General features: G+C 46.4%; 1 protein-coding gene across 5 annotated transcripts in view; it reads left to right on the top strand.

Moving 5' to 3' along the window:
- LOC147880635 (uncharacterized) overlaps positions 1–17979 on the top strand; it is a 159367-nt gene that overhangs the window by 70757 nt on the left and 70631 nt on the right. For all 5 annotated transcript variants that reach the window (XM_087370899.1, XM_087370895.1, XM_087370897.1 and 2 more), the window contains exons 10-12: positions 15505–15573; positions 15723–15779; positions 15871–16158. In XM_087370899.1, coding sequence (XP_087227025.1) covers positions 15505–15573; positions 15723–15779; positions 15871–16158 — 414 coding nt within the window. The remainder of the gene's footprint in view (positions 1–15504; positions 15574–15722; positions 15780–15870; positions 16159–17979) is intronic.

Here is a 17979-nt window from a genome sequence, read left to right as displayed (position 1 = left end):
GTTTGTTATCATGCACAAGGCAAATGAAAGGAGTAGTGGTGCATATGCCCACAGGCTGTTGTCACTAACAAAGCTAAGCCAATAGCAGAATGGAGGAGCATTAGGTCCTCGCTCAGCGGGGAACAACAATAGGAAGATTGGAGTGGAGCATGTGGGATCAAAGCGAAAAGGGGGAAAGATATGTGGCCTTCTTGGATGTTTTTTGGTACCAGATACCTCTACTACATCCCACTTCTCATAGGTTGATACCGGTGAAGCTAGAAACTTTTTTTCCCCTTTTCTGAGTTCATATGTACATCAATGTGTGCACAATGTTTGTTCATATGCTAGCCAATGGTCTGAGCTTGGTGAACTTGCCTTCTATCAAGTGCCTCTCTAGTCTCATATTTAAAAAAATCGACTCAGAATCTGCCACAACCTCAAGCACCTTAAGAGGAGGAAGTAGTAGATAATAAGTTGCTCCCAAAATTCCTAGTTTTGCTTCAAATTTTAGAACAATGCTCACAATAGCATAAGAGTTTGTTGATTATTCTCTTATAGTAGTTTCTCTTATCTTTTGCACTCCACCCTCATCTATAACGCTCCATTAATTGGGTATTTGAGAATTGCTTATGTGCATTAGGGCACTTTGTATACAGGAGTGGTAGAAATGATCATGTAAAGATTGGGTGTACATTGCCTAATAGGGTTCTTAAGTAGGACTCTGCATTTTGTAACTTTGTAAGCCATCTTTATGGAATAGGGAATTGTAAATGTTGAGTAGTATCCTGGAGAAGTATCCTAGGGAATTGTAAATGTTGAGTAGTATCCTAGAGAAGTGTCTACCTCTTCTCTCCTCCCTCTTCTTCTCTCCCCATCTTCACCAATTCTCTCAACATTATCCTCCTTGGGATGGGCTAGAACACACTCCATGTTTGTTGAAATGATTGGATTCTCTTTAGGAAAGAGTACACCAAAGGCATTTTGGTACAAGTAGGACACATATGGAGATAAGCTACTAAGAAAGGCCTTTTTCAATTTAAGAAAAATGGTTCTTCTATGCATCTCCATTATACCCCCCTCATTGATTGGCACAACTTATAAACTGGCATACTCAAAATTGCTCAATGGTGGATGATTCACACTAGATGGTAAGTCTGGAGGTATGTGGAGATATGATGAGTCAGGTTTCAAATAGGAGCCATGGCATTTATACATTGGGTTGGCAGTGGATGGTGTAAATCCCTTTGGTTACCATTCCACATCTTAGTCAACATGGAAAATGGATGTGGTAAACTATAACATCCCTCCATCCACACCTCGCTATGAGCTCACCTTGATCATACACCTCTGGGGCCAAGGCCTGCCCCACTAAATGCAAACCCGTCTGCTAAGTCCCTTTGCTAGGGACTAGATATCGTGGCCTCTTCTTGAAATAAGGCGTCTTCTTCTGCATATGTCCACAGCTAAAAGCACTTGCTCCTGAGCATGAGTGTCGTGTGCACGCTAGGGATAGGCAGGTAGATGACGGGCTGTAGTGCTCACATGGGTCAGCAAGATTTCTTTTTCACTTTTCTTCACGCTTGCATGCTTTTCTTGGCAAGCACTATTCCATGAGGCTATAAAGGGAATGCTAGGGCTAGAGTTGCACACTCCTGCCGGTGAGGGAGCAGAGCTAGGAACTACTAGCGCAGCTGTTCACCAGGCGGTATGGGACACCAAGGATGAGGTTTGGCTTGTAGGGCTGGCAGTCCACGAGGCTCTCTAGCTTGGGCTCGGTGGGGCTGATCGGGTTAGGATCAGCATGGGTGGGTGGAGAGCTGCCTACACATGATTTTGGTTAGATCCTGTGAGGACGTGATACTTGGTATTAGAGCTGCTCTATCGTGGATGATTCAATTGTGGTTGAATTGGACGCGAGGTATGCTGGAGTGGCAAATTCCAGGTATGTTGGAGTGGTGAATTCCAAGTATGATCCTCATGTTTTGCAAATTTTGATTGCTATTTGGTGGAAAGGTAGTTATGGATGCAAGCTGGGGAACTAAGGTCAAGAGGACGTAGGTAGGCATGGAAGTAGCAAGGATGCGTAAAGTAGGAACAATTAACTATCGTTTCCTCCTAGGAAGGTTTTATGCTGAGGCACGTAGGAGATTTCCAACTCATACGCATGGGGATGGATTGCCAGTGAAGGGGGCTGCAGACCAGAGTATTGGTTCAAGATGTCAACTCACAAGGGGGGGCCGCAAAGAGTCAACGATGGAGGTTGATTTGGGTGTTGAAAAGCAAGACTGTTTATAACAAAAACAAACAGGAAAGCACACTGTTGTTTAAAAGACATGAAAGTGTGCTGTGTTTTAGTGTGGCAGCTTTTTTTAATGTTATTAAAAGCAACTTTTAATAGCGGACCTTGCTTTTGGGGGTCAAAAGCATCGATTTCTTTTTAAGGCGCCACCCACTCTACAAGACTCTCCTCCATCGCCATCTTGATCCCTGCCCTTATCTACCTACTTGCCCTTATGTGCCTAATAGTCCTCTCTCATTCTTTTCCTGCCTTGGCGATTAGTCTTCTTCTCTCCCGTACGATTTCTGGTCCCCCTCGCTATCATTCTCCTCCTCTACCATTCCTTGCAGCCATCTTCTTCTAGTGGACAAATTTTCTTCCTTGCATACATGGTGGACAGAATTGAAGCAGCTTGCAGCTTGCAGTTCAATTTTTTGCTAGTATTTGGCGATGCATAGTAATAAGACTCCTTCGTTGCATTATTGCCTAGTGGAATTGGAGGATGAAATCATGTTAAAACTCATTCCACTAAGACCGGAAGCTGTCCTTTAGGAGATGGAGTATTTGCAAGCAGAGATTTAGGAGTCTCTTAAATTTTTTTTTTTCCCAAAAAAGCCCTTTCTTCGCTTACAGCACGACATTGGGCAGGAGAGTTCTCGGGAGGATGTAGAGCCGCCCGCCCACCCAGCGGCCCAGTTGGTATGCTCAGGGTATCTCCAGGCTATTTTTGCAAGCCTTCTGGAAGGCCTTGTGGGAGAGCTGGCGGCCGCGGAAGATTTCCTACTTCCTTTGGCTACTCGCCCACAAGGGTCTTCCAGTGGGGAGCTGGTTGCGGCAGATTGGTCAGGATGGACTTTGTCAGATTTGTCATGAGGACGAGGAGTCACCAAAACACTACCTGTGGAGCTGCACTCGCGCCCAGGAAGTGTGGAGGTGGACCTTCGGGATTCTTACTCGCGCAGCACCGGAGCTAGGTTTGATCACCTGGGGCGCGTTCTGCTGGTGTAGCACCACACCTGGCTTTCATCAGTTGTTCGAGGCAGGCCCGCAGGACCCCATGTTCCTTATCACACAGGGGGCTTGGGGGCCGCTTGAGGGCATCCCGTCGCACCTGGCAGAGGCGGACACAGGATCTCAGGAGAGGCAACCAGTCTGGGAGATTATTAATAGCATCGCTGGATGGCACATTTGGACCTCGCGCTGCGCGCAGATCCTCGGTGGTACCTCTCTTTCGACTGCCCAAGTCATGGCTGACATCTGGAGTGAGATTATACACACACTCAGAGGCCAGTGGGACCAGATACAGGGAGATTCCCGGGCTGGCCGGGAGAAGTGGAGGCGTTTCCTCCGAGATTGGGATACGCAGGGCCTCTTCTTCGAGCATACTTCTCAGGGCCTTCAGTGGTGCTATTCACCACCTCTCTGGCTGTTTATTCACACCCGCCTGATCCCTCCGTGAGAGAGAGATTTTTGTTTCCATTTAGGGCTGCGTCCGATTTGTGAACGCAGCCCCGTCAGCTGCAAAACTGACCTCATGTATCTTGTTTTTTCGAAGTAATATAATCAGCATTGTTTTTTCGGCAAAAAAAAAAGGCTGGGGAGTTGACATTGGCTTTTCCTGGATTCAGAGGGGTGTTCCTGTCAGATATTTGGGATGCCAGGTAGGATTTCTCTCTAGCAGAGCAGTTTGCCCCAGTACTGGAGAGTATAAGGAAAAAGGTCCTTTTTTGGAGCTCAGCCAAATTCGACCTTGCATCTAGAGTTGTGATAGTGAACCAGGTTCTTTTGGCCACCGCCTGGTTTGTGTGTTCTTGCTGGTGCCGGTCTAGGGGTTGCATCACTCAGCTCATTAGACCAGTCAGGAATTTTTTATGGAGTGGACTTGATGGCACGGCAGATGTTGCAGCGAGGGTGGCTTGGGAGACCATTATTCTCCCTACATGTGAAGGGGGCCTTAATATCATTGACCCGGACTTGCAGTGCAGGGCATTGCTTTGTAAGGTGGTGGTGAGGGGACTCATGCCTGGGCAAAAACCTTGGAAGGATTTCTTTTTTGGACGCATTCAAGCTTGCACACCAACCTTGGGAGATGATTGGGTGGACAGCCCTCGCTGGATTTTAACTTCCGCCCCTCTCAGATCTCTTGCCTCTCCTCTCATGACTGCCATCCTGAAAGCTTGGGGGAGCTTCAGGAACACTCTTCGAAGGGTTCCGTCCTCTACCCTCGAAGAGATTGATAGGTAGCCGATCATTTGGAACGATAGCATACTTGATGAGCATGGCAGACCACTAGGCACTTCTCATTACATGCGGTGGTCTAGATGGGAGAGACGCCCCGCCTACACAGTAGGCACTTGGAAGGCATTTATCAGGCTAGCTGCTGAGGATCAGAGACTGCAGTCCGTGAGTCACCTCTGAGGGGTAGCACGCAAGATTCAGCAGATAGATGCAGCCATCCTGGTGGAATGGACAGTTGAGTTGCCTATTACTTCCACCAGTTGGATGGGAGCTTTTTCGAGGACAGCAGTTCCTCTACAGGTGATCGCTCTTCGAGGTCTCGGGAAAGATGCACTGGCCTTTGACGTTGGGGATGGACGTATACTCTCTAGATCCACGGATGATATTCTTCTAGAGGTTGCCTTTCAGCCTGTCAAGATTGCTGGTTTTGTGCACCGTGGAGCGGGCTTGCAGTGGTACTTAGACCCCAACCCTCTGCTCTTGGCCCTGGGATCCTGGAGATTGTGTTTATATGGAGGTGCACCTATTAGGTGCTTGCAGTGGGATCCAGGACAGTGGGAGTGGATAAATCATGGGCACCGAGAGAGGGGGATTCCTTTCTTTCGTTTCACGGTTGGTGATGCCAGGAGATTTCAGTTGAACGGTAGGGGTTGGATTCGCTCTAGAGCCCCCATTGGAACAGCTTCTTTATCACCGCAGATTTGCATAGGAATTTCAGGAGGAGGCTCTGGAAATCCCTCAGAAATAGAAAGATCACTCTTTTCTTTTGGCTTTCTATTCATGGAGGGATTGCAGTGAACATGTGGAGATCACGATTTAGGGCTGATCCCACTTGCCCTCGCTGTCATTCTGCAGAGGAGTTAGTGCGACATTGCCTTTGGGACTGCAGTCAGGCGAGGACTGTTTGGAAAGGGGTTGCTCGGATACTCAGCATTTTTCATACTTTCCCTTTCTTCATGGCTTGGGGCTCGGTCGCATGGTTATCCCTTACTAGGCCCCAGGTGTTTTATGAGGGTGAGCCTTCTTCTTGGGCACTCTCGGTCCACCGGTAGGTGATAGAGCTCTCTTCAGGATGTACCACTTACTCCCTTCAGAGCTTCTCATTCTTCAATGGACACCTCTTGGGAGATTTTGGCTAGCATTTCCTCTTGGCACATTTGGAGAGCCAGATGTACAGAGGCCTTGGATGGCACCCAAATACACCCATCACAGGTGTTCACGGGTATTTGGACTGACACGGTTCACACTTTGATAGCCATATGGGCTAGCATGTAGGGCCCTTCATGGGCAGGCTCTTCTAGAAGGACTGTATTTCTTCGAGTTTGGAGGGGTTCTCCCTTTTTCTCGAAGGTTTCTACGGATTGAGATGGCACTATCAGCCCCAATCCTTTCTTTTTGTCTCTTGATCTTTTCATGCATTGCATGGTGTATCCCGTATGGAGCTTGCTCTAACAGTTTTCTTTAATGCTTAATAGAAGTCTCTTTTTGGCAAAAAAAAAAGTATGTGACTGACGGATCACACTGTGACGAGTGTCGAGATTGTGTCTTATAAGCATTGCGTCAATTTATGTTCTTTGTAAGCATAAGACATCTCGAACTTGATCTCTAGGCATCTTGGCCTTTACTTGTACTTACTCGATTTTGGGTTAAATTCAGTAAATTATTTTCTTATTGCTTCGATAAGGTTAAGTCTTAAGATTTTGACCAACTTACTTTTGGATGTGATTCTGAGATTTTTATTGTTTGTTGCTTGTAGACATGAGAACCTTTTGATTACCGACATAGGAAGTGACCTATTTGGGGGGCTTCCTTAGATGTCTACAGCTAATTGTTCAATGAGAATCCTTTCATAGAGATCTCAAATCTTAATTTCAGCGATCCCAAAGTTTTGGGAAACACGCTTAGTTTCCAAGATTTGCGGGTACATATAGATGCTTTGACTAGGATACTAGCACAGATGTTGTCTATTCAATGGACCCGAGAGTTGGTCCCTAGTCTCCAATTGAGTTACACTTTTCGAGCCCATCTTTCAGTTTGTGGTTTTTGGTTAGCCATTGGCATTTACTAAGATCCACAAACTAGTGTTGTAGTAATCATAGACGGAGGTGTGTGGTGTATTATGGTGGTATGGGACGCTATGATCCATCACATGCTGCGGGGTTATGCTAGACTATCCAGATTTATTTAGGATTCTATGCCTACGAACACACAACTATCTTTTCCTTTTTTGGAAGATATATTATTTGTACAGACAATTATGAGATGCTAGCTAAATCATAATAATGTTTATGAAAATGTTGGTTCTTGATACTCAAAGCTTCTTTGAGATTGATTGGTCATATTTTCTTTGAGTTAGGACCCTAGACTACGCTTTTCGATGTTGAAAAGTATACATTTTTTTTTGTTGCAAAAAAGAGATTTCTATTAAGAAAGAAATTCGCTAGAGCAAGCTCTGTGCGGAAATAGAACATGCTAAGCGTGTAATAAAAACACCTCAGAAGAATGAGGTAGAAAGAAACCAAGGCTGAGGCTGAAAATGCCAACTCAACCCTGTAGAAGTCTCAGCAAGGAAGGGAGAGTGTCTCCAATCATTGAGAAAAATAACTCTCTTGGAGGAGGCTGCTCGAGAGGATCCCTGCATGGTCGCCCATATGGCCATCAGAGTGTGTACCGTATCTGTCCAAGTACTGGCCAAGGTCAGAGAAGGGTAGAACCTGAGAACCCTCCATAGCCTCAGTGCATCTGGCTCTCCAAACGTGCCATGCTGCAATGCTAGCTAAAACCTCCCATGGAGAGTCAACCGAGGAATGAGCAGCCCTGAAGAGAGTGGCCAGAACATCCTCTAAAGAGCACGACTTCACAAGGTGTCGTCGGATGTGAAGAGCCCAAGACGAGTCATGTCTCTCAAAGAAAACCTAGGGCCCTGAAAGAGTGAGCCAAGCCACTGATCCCCAGGTCATAGAAGGGGAGGCGAACAAAAATGCTGAAAAGTCTTGCAATCCCCTTCCGTATGATTCTCGCCTATCTGCAAATCCCAAAGGCAATGCTATACTGTCTCCGAAGCAGAAAGGCAACGAGGGCAAGTAGGGTCAGCCCCGAACCTGGATCTCCAATGGTTCACTGCTGACCCACCATGAATTGAAAGCCAAAAGAAGAGAGTGATTTTTCTATAATCACTCTATTCCGGTAGGATTTCTAGAGCCTCTACCAAAAAATTTTCTGCGAGTCTGCAGAAATCTGAAAAAGTAGACATTTTGACTTTCCGGGCTTGGGAAGTCAGATTTGATTTCACTTCTGAGTCTAGGAAGTGTAGATTTGTTGAACCTCATTTGGAAAGAAGATTTGATATTTTTCCATTTGGGAAGAGACTATTGTTATACTTCAGTAGTAGACTCTGGGTTTTTTCGAGTATTTGGTTTTCCTAGTCTAAAGGACATCAAGATTAAATCCAGCCTGTCAAATGTCGGATCTTTTGGGCACAACTCTTTAGGACAGTTGTTGCTTATCTTGGATACTGGTAGCATGTGCCTACCTTAGGTATTGGTAGCATTGTCAGAGTAGAGTGCCAGTTGGTTCTTTGACACATTTGTTGCTTTTTGACCAGCACTTCATGCTCATTTGATGTTTTTGAGAAGGTGGATCTTTTGGTAGGATTGTCATTCAGTCTATTGGTTTCGACCAATGGTGAGCTGTTTCTCGCAAGTTGACTATGTCTTCTGAGTTTTTATGAGCTCAGGGCAAGGTTGCATTATGCTACCTAGTTGTGCTTGGCGATCTTTGTTTCAAGCTCCCACACTATCACCCGGTGAAGAGGGAGATCATTATGTTGCCATGGAACCCTCCCGAACAATATAGGCCCTAGGGAGCTGGTTTTTGCCTCCTATTGAAAGATATATTGTCTTTTGTGTAGGTGAGATCTTTGACCCTGGTTCCTCTTCACCAATGTACGATGAAGTCTCTTCAGTAACATTTGGTTTATTTTTATTCTCCTCCAATTCGTCTCAATGATTGGATAGAATAAGGTATCTTGTGTAAACTATATCCAATTCCTCCCTCATCAATGATCTTTCTTTCCAAGTCATGGGACCATAGCCAACAACTATCCTTTTTTATTGGTTAATCATCAATTTTCTTCCTATTGGCATTAGGCATGCAAACATAAGCAATATGCCAAATATTCTTAGAAGATTGATTCTAGTCTTTACACATGTAAACGTCTCTTCAGGAATTTTGTTTAGGACCAATTTAGTTGCACTCTGTTATGGAGGTATGCAGCTATGTTCTACTTCAGCTCATAAAGCAGGTATATTTAGGCTTTAAGCATATAATTCTTCGTTTTCTCATCTAATGTATTTTCATGCATTCAACAACGCCGTTTTGCTAGTGAATATGAGAAATACTATGATGTCATTCTATTTTATCCAAAGAAAAGACTTCTATCAAGGGTGAAAGAAACTCCAAGAGCAAAACTCAGAGATAGATGGCCTGTAACAGCAGCAGTGTATAACAGTGAAGTAGTAAAAGGAGTGAAAGGCGAAAGCAAGCCCTGAGATATAAACAAAAAGGCAGCAAACTCTGAGGCAAAGAGGCTGTATAAAACAGCGAGAGAGAGAGTAGCAGGGAGCAGAAGAAAGAAAGAAAGTTTATTAAAGTCTATGAAAGACCGATGGATCTATGAGACTGACTTAAACCTGATACAAACAAGCAGAAGGGTGGAGCTACTAAGCGAGCATCATCACTCATGCTGAACGCTAAGTCCTAGAAATACATAGTCATATAGCATCAGTGATGTCATCAACATCTTCCTCAAGTACAATGTAACCTCATGATGGTGTAGGTGTCAAGGGGGACTCGGGGGAAGGGCGACATGGTGATGATGTGTAGCCCATGAAGGAGCGATGGCGGCTGTCTATGGGCTACACATCATCACAATCTTGCCCCATTCAGGGGAAGCACACAAAACCAAGATAGAAATTGCAGAAAACAAACCCTTAGCAGTCGACTAACCCACACGCACAAACCCACACACAGTAAGCTACAGCAGGGAAAACAGAAAGAGGGCGACGAATCTATGAGAAAAAGGTCACAGAGCAATAATCTAGTGCAAGCAGAGAGCCGCAAATGTAGAAGGCAGCTGGACATGCTGCGCACAGTAAGTTAGGAGCACCAGAGAGCGGATGGCAACACCTATTCTTATGCATAAGGAGGCTCCTGGTGGCAAGACCTATTGTAATAGGTCCCAGCAACGTTACACACACACACACTTTTTTTTGTGTGAAGATTTTGACGCTTTATATTACACAGTAGATTTCCCTGAATGGGGAGCTCAAAAGTACATTAGCTAAAAATCTCAGTATATGACAAGTATACAGTATAGTCTATGTAATGAGTCTGCAGACAGTCAAAGAAAGATTGCTGCTGAGAGTGTCGGAAAAAAGGGAAAGTGAAAAAAGTAGGATCACAAAAGACTATGATGATTTCGATCCTACAGGGTTGAGGTGGCACTTTCAGCCTCAGCCTAGGTTGTTTTCCACCTCACTTTGAGGGGGTTTTATTTATCGTCATGATTTCATGATGTATTCCGCTTTGAGCTTGCTCTCGCGGGTTTTTCTCTTACTTAATAGAAGTCTCTTTCTTGAAAAAAAAAAAAAGGTGCCCAATAATCATCGGGCGAAATTCTTCAATAGCATCTTTAAACGAGCTGCTGCTGCTCCCCGCCTTTGGTGTTGCCCTCTGCCTCCCTTCCCCGCCCCTCTCTCCTCCCTCCCCTAAGCCCCCTCCCCACTCTCGCTTCCCCGCCCCCTTTCCGCATCTCCTCCCTACCCTCGCTTCCCCACCTCCTCCCCTGCCTTTCCCGGCCCCTTCTTCCGTCCCCCCCCGGCCCCTACTGCCGTCTCTGCTCCGCCCTCTCAGCCCCCCCCTCTCTCAGCCCCTACCCCCGCCCCTACCCCCGCCTCTACTCTCAGCCCCTAGCCCCGCCCCTACCCCGCCTCTACTCCGCCCTCTACAGCCCCCTCTCTCAGCCCCTACCCCCGCCTACCCTCTCCTCTACCCTCAGCCCCTTCTCCTCTCCTTACCCCCGCCCCCTTCAGCCCCTCTTCCACCTCCTTTCCCCTGCCCCTATCCTCACCCCTCCACCCTCTTTCAGCCCTTCTCCTCCCCTCAGCTTGTCCCTGCCTACCTCAACTCTCTCCCCTTCCTGTCTCCTCCCTCCAGCCTTCTCCTTCTCCTTCCTTGCAGCATTTTAGTTGGACGGAGTTCAACTGTGTTCGCGTCGGCCTTTCCACCCCGATTGACGATGGCTCAGCCTTCAGCCAATCCTCGCCTGCTTCCACCGGCCGCAAAAAACCATCATTTTCTCAAAAGATGAGTTGGAGCAGCTCAAAAAAGATACAGAGCAGGAGAGCTTGTCTTTGCTCGCATCCATGGGTCCCACCCTTCCAGGTTACAGGCTAGGGGCTGGATGCTCGTCGCTTTACCTGGAGACCTCGCAGGGCACTTCTCAGATGTTCATCTACTTGGGCGAGGTTTCTTCCAGATTGTTTTTGACTCCTCAAAGGTAGCACGTACAGTGCTTTAGGCTAGTCCGTTAGCAATGGGCTCCAGGAGGATTTTTCTGACCCCTTTTTCATTGGGGTTTGATCCTGTCGAGGAAGACAGCCGGATGACGTCACTCTTCATCAGATTTCCAGGCCTTCCTCAAGTGTACCATCGACTGCTACATTCCATTGGAGCCGCCTTTGGAGTGGTTACTGAGACCCCCCCTCTCCCTGAGATGCCTACTTCAGCAGCAGAGGCAGTTAGGTCCGATGGGGTACTGCATGTTAGGGTCATTGTCTCTAACCCTAACATCTCGGATGACCACATTATGCTTCAGCGTCTAGATGGCTCCTTCTTTAGATAGAGAGTCAAGATTGCAGGGAGACATGATCAGTGTAGGATTTATGGGACCCTTGGGCACTTTGCCAAAGATTCACCAAGGAAAAAGAAAAGACCTAAAAGATCCACGGGTGCACCTCATAGCTTCACCCGACCTGGATCTTCCTACCACTTCATGCGCTACTAGACCGGCTTCACATCTAGGATCATCAGCCTCTCGTCCTGGTACTTCTACAGTGCGGACAAGATAGTCAGCACATCCTGCTTCGGTTGTCCCCTATTGGGTGTCTGTCAGAGTTGGTGAACCAGTACCTCAGGCTACCACTGACGGGGCCGTGGACCCGTCTCTTCAAGCAGGAGACATTCCTCTTCTGGTTCCATGTGCAGATGAGACTACTCATGCCCATGTTCAGATACAGGAGCGCTCACCTAGGGAGAACCTTTCTGCAGAGACCCGTGCCTTACTTGAAAACAATGCCAAAGTCGTGGTGGCTGAGGTCATGTAGTTTCATGCCGAGATCATGCAGCGGCACCCCCCTTCTTCTCTTGCACGTCTGTCTACACCTGACAGAGGTAAGGGGGTTATTGGTTCCACTTCTCCTTTCGCAAGGCTCCTTCGCACTCCTTCGCCAGAGGTACTCCTTTGCACTCTTGCGCCAGAGATACTTCGCAGGAATTCATTTTCAGTTTTGGCAGACTTGGCTGAGTTTGAGGCAGAGGAGGAGTTTGTACCCTCTACGCTCGGGGAGCACATCTTCCAGACATCCGTGGACAAAGTTCCCCCTCAGTAGATGTGGGTGTGCTTTCCCTAGTTGACTTCCCTCCTCTTGATAGGAGGAAACTTTCGCAGGAGAGGGCTTTCTCCGCTACCAAGTCGGGTAGGATCTTCCATCCGGCCTCTTCCTCTCGCAGATGAGGATTGTCAGTTGGAAAGTTTAGGTCCTTGGGGGTGTACCTCATCGCCGCCGTAGGCAGCTCATTCGTAACCAACTTCATCCAGGTGTTACTGGGGGTCCCATGGACATTCAAATTCGATGCCAGGGATTGTTCCAAGTCGGGTAAGCTTCTTTCAAGCCACACTTTTTGGTCACCCGCGTTGGGCAGCAGGGGAGGTACTTGCATTTTTGTTTCTCACAAGGACACACAGGTAGATTCTCTCTTACTCACGGAATTTTCTAAGAGCCTCCAAAGATATCTCTCTCTCACAATCTCAATTAATCATGAATGGAATGAACAAATGGAAAAGAGCGGAAATCTTTCAATGGCAGAATGAAAGAATGAACACTAAAAGAGAATACTCAACCTCAATCCAAAACTAATCTAGGAGAACTAGACCTAAGCTCTGATACCATGTCAAATCGGGGGATCGAGCTCTCTTAGTCACTGAGACAACATCCTAATACAACACTAATCTAAGGAGGATGCAACCTAAGTGCAAACATGATGAAGAGAGTGCTCATGACATGTACCTCAAGTCAATTAGGTTCCAAGATAGATTAGCTTGGACTCATAAAGAGAATCTTGAGATAGTGCAAAGTGCTTGATTTAATAGGTGGGTATAAGGTTGGTCTCTTTAACCTTTATGCACCCAATTCTAGAGGGGATCGTGTTCTTTTTTTGAAGGAACTGCTCTCTTGGTCACATATTGCAGATGCTTGGATTATAGGGGGCGATCTCAACATGGTTGAAATGCCCTCAGACAAAAGGGGTGGTAGGGAAGGTGGCCTTCACTCCCTAGAGAGAGCAGCGTGGGATGCCTTCCTTTTTTAGTACAGTGGTAGGGATGCTTGGCATGATGATGCTTTTCACACTCAGGCACATTCTCTCCTGTTTTCTTGGTCGAACAGGAGATTGCAGATGCCTATACATGCACGGATTGACAAATCTTATGTGGATGATTGGGCTCTAAACAGAGGTGGTACTGTTTGCATTGCAGCTGGGGTGTCCACTTCGGATCATTTTCCAGTGGTTTTGATGGTCTCAGATCCCCATGTGAGGCACCGCTCTGCTAATGTTAGGATTCCAGATTCCTTTTATGTAGAGGAGGGCCTTATAGAGACAGTGTTGAGGACTTGGGTATCTCGTTTGCAGGATGGGCAGCTTTCTCCTTCAGACTTAGCCACAACCCTCTTTGATATCAGTGACTTTTATCTTTCAGTTGCTCGTATCAAGAGAGGTGAGATCCTCAAGCATGAGATAGGTATCCGCTAGCAGTTGGCTGCCCTCCAGAGGGAGGAGCAGAAGAGGCCTACAGATGCTTGGATTCAGGAGCGCCTTGCTGCAGCAAGGGCTCAACAGCAGTCTTTCTTAGATCAGAGAGTAGAGTATGCTTTCATGCCATAGAGTCATTTTGGACACAGAAGGGAGGTAGGGTCAACAAGCAGTTCTTCTCTACTCTTGGCCCTAGACATAGTAGGGAGAGCGTCTCACAACTTGTTGACTCAGGCGGAGCTCTTCATACACATCCAGATTCCGCCTTGCAGGTTGCCACCGATTTCTATGCCTCCTTTCTTACAGCAGATCCAGACACTCAGGCCACAAATGATGCTAGAGTGGTTATTTGGCGACAACTACCTGGATTGGTGATAGGGGATATGACTGTTTCACTTGATGCACCCTTCACCAACGTAGAGTTTACGACTGCTCTGTCTGCCCTTCACAAGGGTAAGTGTCCTGATTCAAATGGACTTATCCCCTTATTTTTTATTACTTTTTGGGATCAGATTGGGGATCACATTACCTCAGCCCTGCAGGGTGTATGGGACTCGGGTGAGATGCTAGGCTCACTTACTGAGGGCCTCATTCATTTGATTCCAGAAGGAGGTTGTAGGAATTTAGTATCTCAGTGGAGACCGATTACCTTGCTGGGTACCTTATATAAAATCCTAGCTAAAGCTATCAGCCTTCGTCTGCAGTCCTTTCTACCAGATCTTATCCATGATACGCATACGGGTTTTGTCCATGGCAAGAGCATCTTTGATAACATCTTCTCATTTTGGGAGGCTTTGGAGTGGGCAGGGTTGCCCCCTAGCCCCCTTTTTATTCCTTTTTGTGGCTGAGGCTATGAGCTATTACATTAGAGCTCAAGCTGGAATCGTAGGGCTCAGGCTTCCTCTGAGGCGCTTCCTCTGAGGCAGGAGGATGAGCTCTTAGACAGTGAGTTGGCAGATGACACGGCTGTATTTTTGGATGCCACTCCATAGACACTGAATTCATTCAGGACAGCATTGGACTTGTTTTGCATTGCGGCAGGTGCACACATTAATTGGAACAAATCCAATGGCTTTTGGATCAGTGATGAGGACACTCGAGTCTTGGGGGTTGACATAGGGTTCACTTGAATTTAGAGGGGAGTCTCTGTCAGATATCTGGGATGCCAAGTTGGGTTCAAGAGTATCAAGAGGAAACTCATCTTTTGGAGTTCAGCCAAACTTGACCTTGCATCCAGAGTTGTGGTTGTGAACCATGTATTATCAGCCACTGCTTGGTTTGTTTGCTCATGTTGGTGTAGATCTAGAGGTTGTATCGCTCAGCTCATGAGACCTATCAGGAACTTCCTATGGAGCGGTTTAGATGGCACCTCAGATGTTGTAGCCAAGGTGGCTTGGGAGACCCTCATTCTCCCCACAGGAGAAGGGGGTCTCAATATTATTGACCCGAGCTTGCAGTGTATGGCCTTGCTCTGCAAGTTTGTAGTACGTGGATTAATGCCTGGACAGTAGCCTTGGAAGGATTTTTTCTCACGCAGCATTCAGTCTTGCACCCCTTCTCATGGGGGAGATTGGTTGGACAACAGCAGATGGATCTTTACTTCAGCCCATCTCGAATCTCCCCCTTCCCCTCTCATGGCTGCTATTCTGAAAGCTTGGGGCTGCTTCAGAAACACACTTCGCAGAGTTCCACCCACCTCTCGTGAAGAGATTCAAAGGTAGCGACTCACTAGACTATAAAACACCTCCTAGACACCTAGTACACTCATTTTTTACTCACTTTGGCTTCATATTCCAACACATAGTTCTTTACCAATACTGCAGTTTCTGATGCTTTGACATGTACATGTGCGAGTATGTTGTCATGCTTTGTTTTCTTATTTACTTCTGTAGCTAAAACAAATTTTGCAATCACAGGCTCTGTTGGAGGAAGACTTTCACTTTTCTGTAAACTCTGTGGCTAGTTTGCAGAGGCAGCTGGAAGAGGTGGGCTTCTTGAGTGCATTTTCTAGAGTTTTTTGCGCTTGTAGTGATGTACAATCAGTAATATTTTTTAATAGAAGTATTGCTATTTATAGTTTAATACAATACCTATTGTACAAGCCTAAATCATTGCGTTTCTATATGTCCTTTAGGTATATATTTCTCAAAGACATGCAGACGAGCAGGGTTCGCTTCATAGGGAAAAAATGGTGTGGACAATTGGCAAGGCTTATCTAGATTGTTTATGGAAGGTATGATTTTAAAACTCAATGAATGGGTTTTTGACGTTTAGTATTGCAGTTGCATTTGGCAGGAGTCATCAATGCTAAGGTTGGGGCAGTTCAAGCAACCAAGGTCAGTCTGAGGGAAGATCTTGTTGCAGTGGTCAAGGAAGCAGGAAACTTTACCTGCTCTTTATCCGAAACACTGCAAGCGATTTTGAATGGTGCTAAAACCTTAGCAACCCCAATCAAGATCAGAGAGAAAGGAGTAAGGCTACAAGTATCAGAGTCCAACGAAGAGGAACCAACAAGTATCTGGGAGCCAGATGCTACCAACGAAGCTTTTTGTAGTGGGTCCCTTGACAAGGTGCCTTTCAAGCTCTCAATTGCCAAATTTTCATTCTTTCCTTGATAGGGTGGGTAATTGAGATGACACTAAGATGTCTCTAAATTGTGTCCATTGTTGATGTCTTGTATTGGTTCTTGCATCATCAGCATTGCCATCAATTATGCCTTGATTGTCATGATTTAACTATGACCTCTATCTCGCGGTTTAAATATGAATTTTTGATGAGCCTGAGAGGGTCAAGCCCTACTCGCAAAAAAATTCCTGGTAAAGATCCAGGGCTGAGGCTGAAAGTTCCACCTCAAACTTGTAGTGACCTCCAAGGAGAAAGGACAGCCTCAGTCCTCCTAGTAGAAGCATCCCTCGAAGACCCCTGCATAGTCAACCAAATGACCATCAAAGTGTGTATAGTTTCTGTCCGAAATTGTCCATGGTGTGATATGGGTGGACCTTGGAACCGTCAAGTGCCTTTGGGCAGGTAGATCTCCAAATATGCAAGGCCGAAATGCTTGCTATGATATCCTAACATGTGTCCACCAAGGCATGTGTAGGTTTGTAGGGAGAGAGAACATTCTAGAGAGCATAGCTCAACCAAATAAAGTCGAATCGAAAAAGTCAAAGAGGAGCTATGCAACTCATAAAACACTTAGAGGCCAAGATAGAGAGAGCCAAGCCATTGAGCCCCAAGACTTTGAGAGACATCGAGAGCCTTCTCCAAAAGCATTTCTGCTAAATTTCGAAACTCCTCCAAGTAAGAGGCTCTGGAGGGCTTCCAGCCCCTAGCGCTGAGCTGAAACCTCCTGGCATTGCTAACAGTGTAGTGGAAGAATGGGAGGCTTTTCTCATGGCTCCCTGTGTCACTCCCACTTCCCTGCGTCAATTCAGTTCCACTTTCTGGAATCCCATTGCAAATACTTTCTGTGGATGCTTCCATATTTCCAAACTCTCTAGGAGCCCACGGGATGTCCTCCGGATTGGGGTCTAAATACCAGCTAGAAGCCAAAAAACACTTCATGCCCCAAAATCCTGATCGGCTCAAAATATGCATCCGCCAGGATATCCTCATCAATGGACTTGGATAGCGTGCCCTTAGAAGTAGACATAAAGAACCAAGGCATCCCCATGTATATCTTTCTGGGGACCTATGACGTGAAGGGAGATGTTTCTTCTCTATCTATGTAACGCGATTGTGTTGTCTCTCATTTGGAAGAATCCAGTCCATGGGTAAGGCTGCATCAATCTACTCAATTCTCCTTTTTCTTCCTCCGAAGTGACTAATCATCTGAAAATTGTGTTTTTCCGAAAGGCTTTTGTAGAGCCTACAAAGGAAGCAGGGCCTCTCTCCCACCTAGACCACTGTGTATAACCGGAATCACCTAGGGGTCTACCATGATTATCAAGGCCGCTTTGGAGGTAACATCAGTTGTGCCATCTAGACCACTCCATAAAAAGTTTCGTACAGGCCTCTTAAGCTGAGTGATACAATCCCTAGAGTGGCACCAACAAGAGCATACAAACCATGCTGTGGCTAGAAGAACCTGGTTAACCACCACCACCCTGGAGGCCAAGTCAAGTTTGGCTGAGCTCTAGAAAAGGAGCTTTCTTCTTATGCTTTCCAACACCGGAGCAAACTGTTGTGAAGGAGAGATGCCCACCCCAACTTGGCAGCCCAAATATCTGACGGAGACGCCCCTCTGTACCCAAGTGAAGCCAATATCATTACCCCAATCCGGGGTGTCATCCTCGCAAATCCAAAAACCACTGGATTTATGCCAATAAATGATTGCACCTGCAGTTGTGCAAAACAAATCCAAGGCTGTCCGGAAGGAAGTGAGTGTCCTG

The sequence above is a fragment of the Dipteris shenzhenensis genome, chromosome 32, assembly GCF_047967505.1.
Source record: "Dipteris shenzhenensis isolate YYH24624 ecotype China chromosome 32, Dip_SZ_1.0, whole genome shotgun sequence".
Classification (NCBI taxonomy): domain Eukaryota; kingdom Viridiplantae; phylum Streptophyta; class Polypodiopsida; order Gleicheniales; family Dipteridaceae; genus Dipteris; species Dipteris shenzhenensis.
Note: the sequence above shows the minus strand (reverse complement) of the source record. Positions and strands in the feature narration are given on the sequence as shown.